Raw genomic sequence first — 4,035 nt, forward strand, 5'->3', positions numbered from 1 at the left:
TTAGTTTTGTGATTGAAATGGCCAATTATGTTGATAATTTCCCTAATATTAAATCATTCTTATGTTACTGGTATAAAGCCCACCTGGTCATAGCAAGTGTCATCCTAATAAGCTTACTCCCACATTCTCTGTCTATGTATATTCCTCATATTCCAAATCTTCTGATCCTCTAATGCGGAAGCTGCTAACTCCTGTGTAATCCCAACTGTGGCTCCATGATATTCAAATTGTTTCTTGCTTTGTCACCTGAAAAAAAAAAAGTTTTGTTCTTTTTTTTTTTTTTAATTACTTGCCCTGTGGGAGAAAATGCTATACTCTCCTGTTTGCCAGTTTTTTTTTTGTTTTTTTTTTTTGTTTTTTTTTTACACACAAGTTCTTGCTGTATTTATGTGGAGTTCTCCATGTAAAATGGACAGCTAGGAAGGTTCTCTTCTTCGGTACAACACGGTCACGGGATGTGTACAAGCCAGTGGGGCGGGCGGGGAGTTGGGGGGAGGGGAAGGAAAATGCTGAATATTTGTTTTTTCTTTCTTTTTTTAAGTGACAGATACAACTTGGAGGTGCGAAATCATGGGCTGCCATCCATCATCATCTGGCGTAACGCTTAATGTAATCTTCAACTTTATTCCGGAAGTCCTCCTTGTCCCGTAAATGGTGCTCTGCAGCTTCAATATTCAAAGGATCATCAAAATTCAAAAGGTCGGTAAATAATGAGTTTAATCCCCACACGACATCCTTTAATGTTCTCGTGGGTGCCCATCCAGTGCCGTCGATTGAATGTTCTCTCAGCAAGCTGAGACATATTTCGCCCGTCTCTGTGATGTTGGGGTGCCAGATTCTAGTCAAACATTTTACTTTGGGAGGCACCATGTTGTAAGCATCGGGGACTTCTATCTCAAACTGAAATTTTCCACCCTGGTAGTGACCCTCATCTGGGGTGACTGTTAGCTGAAAGTAGTGAAGCTTGTTTGGATCAGGAAAATTCACTTTACACGTACAAGGTAAATTGGCTTCAAGTTCTGCAACCTCTTTAACGAGCAGCTTGTCCCTCACAGACACTCTCCGTGTGGAGTCCGAGGCTGGGCCGGATGGACGGGATCCTTTAACGCCCTCATCCCTCTTCAGTTTGCTCGCCAATGTGAGCATTCCTGCTACCTTTACCCTGGGAACCCCACACCATCCCCCGGCCCTGGCACGGGATCCGCAGCGGCCACAGTCGGGCTCTCTGGCCTCCGGCTCCGGCCCCTCAGGCAGCAGCGGTGGCAAAAGCTGTTTGCCAGTTTTAAATGTGTAATAGATATATAGTACAAGATGCAAACACTAAAAGAAACTGTCTCTTGGAATCAGCAAAATGGTACTTCACAGTTTTGGATATTTGAGTAAGAGAAAGAGGAGATGAATGATTGGTCACTATTAATAAATATGGCAAGTAAGGGGTGGAGGGAAAGATCATGACTAACAATAGGATACTTGATTTGATTCTGCAGAATGAATTAAGAAGAAGGTAACTGGACAGATAAGAATTATTATAGAGCTTGAAGGAAGACAATATACATATTTATTGGTTTGGGGGGTATGGTGGAGAGTCGATAGATTGACCTGACCAGTCTGTTACTTCCAGTTATATATTCGTAGAGTACCTAGTGCTATGAAAATAGCAATTGATTCTAGATTTTGTGGCTCATTTTATCAACATCCACTTCTATTGTAGAACTGAAAATAGTGATGTGTTCAACCAAATCTGGAACCACTGAGGAGTCTGGAGGTGAGGGGATGAATGATGAAAGGAGAAAGGAATCACTAATCCTACATCACAAATTAAAATCATACCTCAGCAGACTATTGATTTGCTAAATCAAAGAAAGAGGTAGACTGATCTCTATCAAAATTATCAGTCCTCCATTCAGTTAGTGACGTCTGCTTCCTCAGGTTTTCAGACTGTTGATCCCCTCTTCATCCTTCCATAAAAGACTGTCAGGAGTATTTTTTTTTTCACTTTTATAATTTTCACAAAATTTCTTACTATGCATTTGGTTCCCTGCCCATGTTTGTTTTTATACCTCTTTTGTGCCTCTCAGCAACCCCAGAGTTCTGCAAGCCAAGGCCAGAACAGTCTTGAAGGCAGATTCCAAATGCCTATGGATGCCAAATTTTAAGTAGAAGAGCCTTCTCTGCTGTGTGCTTGGAGACAAGTATGGTGATTTCTTGGAGATGTGACATTTGAATCATTTAAAGTCTTTGCTTTGAAATAAGCTACCAGTTCTAGAAGAAAAGTGGAGATGGAAGGATCAAAGAAGCCCGGAGCAATGTCGGAGAGCTTATCCACTTGTATGATTCCTAGAGCTCTCAATCACCAGATGGTAAGTTGTATGTTCTAGGAGGCAGAAAAGAATGAAATATAACTGAAGGAAAGTGGCTAAGGATCCAAAAAGAAGTAGCTATTGCTTTTCTTACTAGTTACTTACTGTTATGCTTTTTACTAATGTGTAAAGAGAAGACGCAGGGATGGGGGTTTTTGTACTATTGTGTTGAGAGAAGATGCAGGGGGTGGGGGGCAGCTAGGTAGCTCAATGGACTGAAAGTCAAGCCTAGATTTGGGAGGTTCTGGGTTCAAATTTGACTTCAGATACTTCCTAGTTGTGTGACCCTGGGCAAATCACTTAGCTCCCATTGCCTAGCCCTTACTGCTCTTCTGCTCTAAAACCAATATGTAGTATTCATTCTAAGATGGAAAGTAAGGCCTTTTTTAAAAAAAAAGAGAGAAAAAATGTGCAAATGTGATTAAATTGTTGCAAGTAGCACATGCATCATTGAGATTGTACATCCATTTTTGACATAACTAATAATAAAGTGAAAAATGGATAGAGGAAAGCCTAAAAAGATAGATATTTCTTAAACTCAGGCTTTATGATAGGGCATGCTTCTTTAAGAATTTAACATTTGAAATGAGTTCAAAGCTTTCAGGGGCAGCTAGTAACTCATTGGATAGGGAGTCAGACCTAGAGTTGGGAGGACCTAGGATCAAATTTGACTTTGGAAACTTCCTATATGTGTGACCCTAGACAAGTCAACCCCAAATGCTTAGCTCTTACCACTGTTTTGCTTTTAAATCAATACTTAGTATTGATTTTAAGACAGAAGGGGAGATTTTTTTTATGATATGCTTTCTTTTTATTGATTCTATTTTGAAAAGAATTGGGGACTTATTAACAAACAAATGTTTTGGTATACAAAGAATATATTATATATGTATGTATGATATAATATATATTCATGTATGCAATTCAACAGGGTGATCACAAAATTACTCTTCTTGTTTGTTTCTCTTGAATTTTTTTTGGTTTTCTCCTATGCATTACGTTTTATTGATGTTCTTTTCATACATATATTGCTAGAATTTAATTAGAATTAAAGTTTGCAACAAATATCTTATCTACACAAAAACCTTGAAAGTAAGTGCTATTTATCATCCTTATTTTACAGGTAATGAACCTGAAGCTGACAGAAATTGAGTAACCTGTCATACAGCTTGCAAACTTCCAAGGCTACATTTGCCCTCAGTTCATGAATCCAGACACAAGGCTCTACCTACTTTACTGCCTAGCTGTCTCTCTCCTTAAGCCACTACTCTATTTTGCTGATTCTACTCATGATTTTATTGGCTTGCTTTCTAAACTTTATCGATATTGAAAAACAAAACTGCACCCACATTCCTATAAGCCTGAGGTATAGAGTGAGCTAATATAAGAAATAAAGGAATAAAATTCCAGGCAATCAAAAGCTGAAGTACAGCTCTCTTGCTTCCAAACCATTCTAACAGTCATTGCTATGGACCACAGCCCTTCACACCTGAAATATTGCAAAAGCCAATTAACCAACTTTTCCTGTCCCCTTTCCAGACTAGGCTACCCGCAGCAGAAAGAATTTATGATCTGTTTGTACCTTATCATCTTCTCAGGAGCTCCCAATGGTACTCCAATTCAAATGAAACCACCTAATCAAGATTTCTGATTCTTCATCTGTTGATACTCATAT

General features: G+C 39.0%; 1 protein-coding gene across 1 annotated transcript; it reads right to left on the bottom strand.

The window, feature by feature from the left end:
- Nucleotides 1-397: 397 nt before the first annotated feature.
- On the bottom strand, nt 398-1,172 carry LOC123245336 (NEDD8-conjugating enzyme UBE2F-like). The gene is made up of 2 exons (XM_044674189.1): nt 1,027-1,172; nt 398-948 (listed from the first exon to the last, which is right to left on the bottom strand). The coding sequence occupies exons 1-2, from the start codon at nt 1,144-1,146 to the stop codon at nt 589-591; spliced, it is 480 nt and encodes a 159-aa protein (XP_044530124.1). The 5' UTR covers nt 1,147-1,172; the 3' UTR covers nt 398-588.
- Nucleotides 1,173-4,035: the final 2,863 nt, after the last annotated feature.

The sequence above is a fragment of the Gracilinanus agilis genome, chromosome 4, assembly GCF_016433145.1.
Source record: "Gracilinanus agilis isolate LMUSP501 chromosome 4, AgileGrace, whole genome shotgun sequence".
Taxonomy (NCBI): domain Eukaryota; kingdom Metazoa; phylum Chordata; class Mammalia; order Didelphimorphia; family Didelphidae; genus Gracilinanus; species Gracilinanus agilis.

Coding starts and splice junctions, on each gene's coding strand:
- LOC123245336 (XM_044674189.1), bottom strand. CDS start 1,146: ATGCTCACATTGGCGAGCAAACTGAAGAGGGATGAGGGCGTTAAAGGA. Junction 949..1,026: donor ACAAGCTGCTCGTTAAAGAG/GTTGCAGAACTT, acceptor CACTACTTTCAG/CTAACAGTCACCCCAGATGA.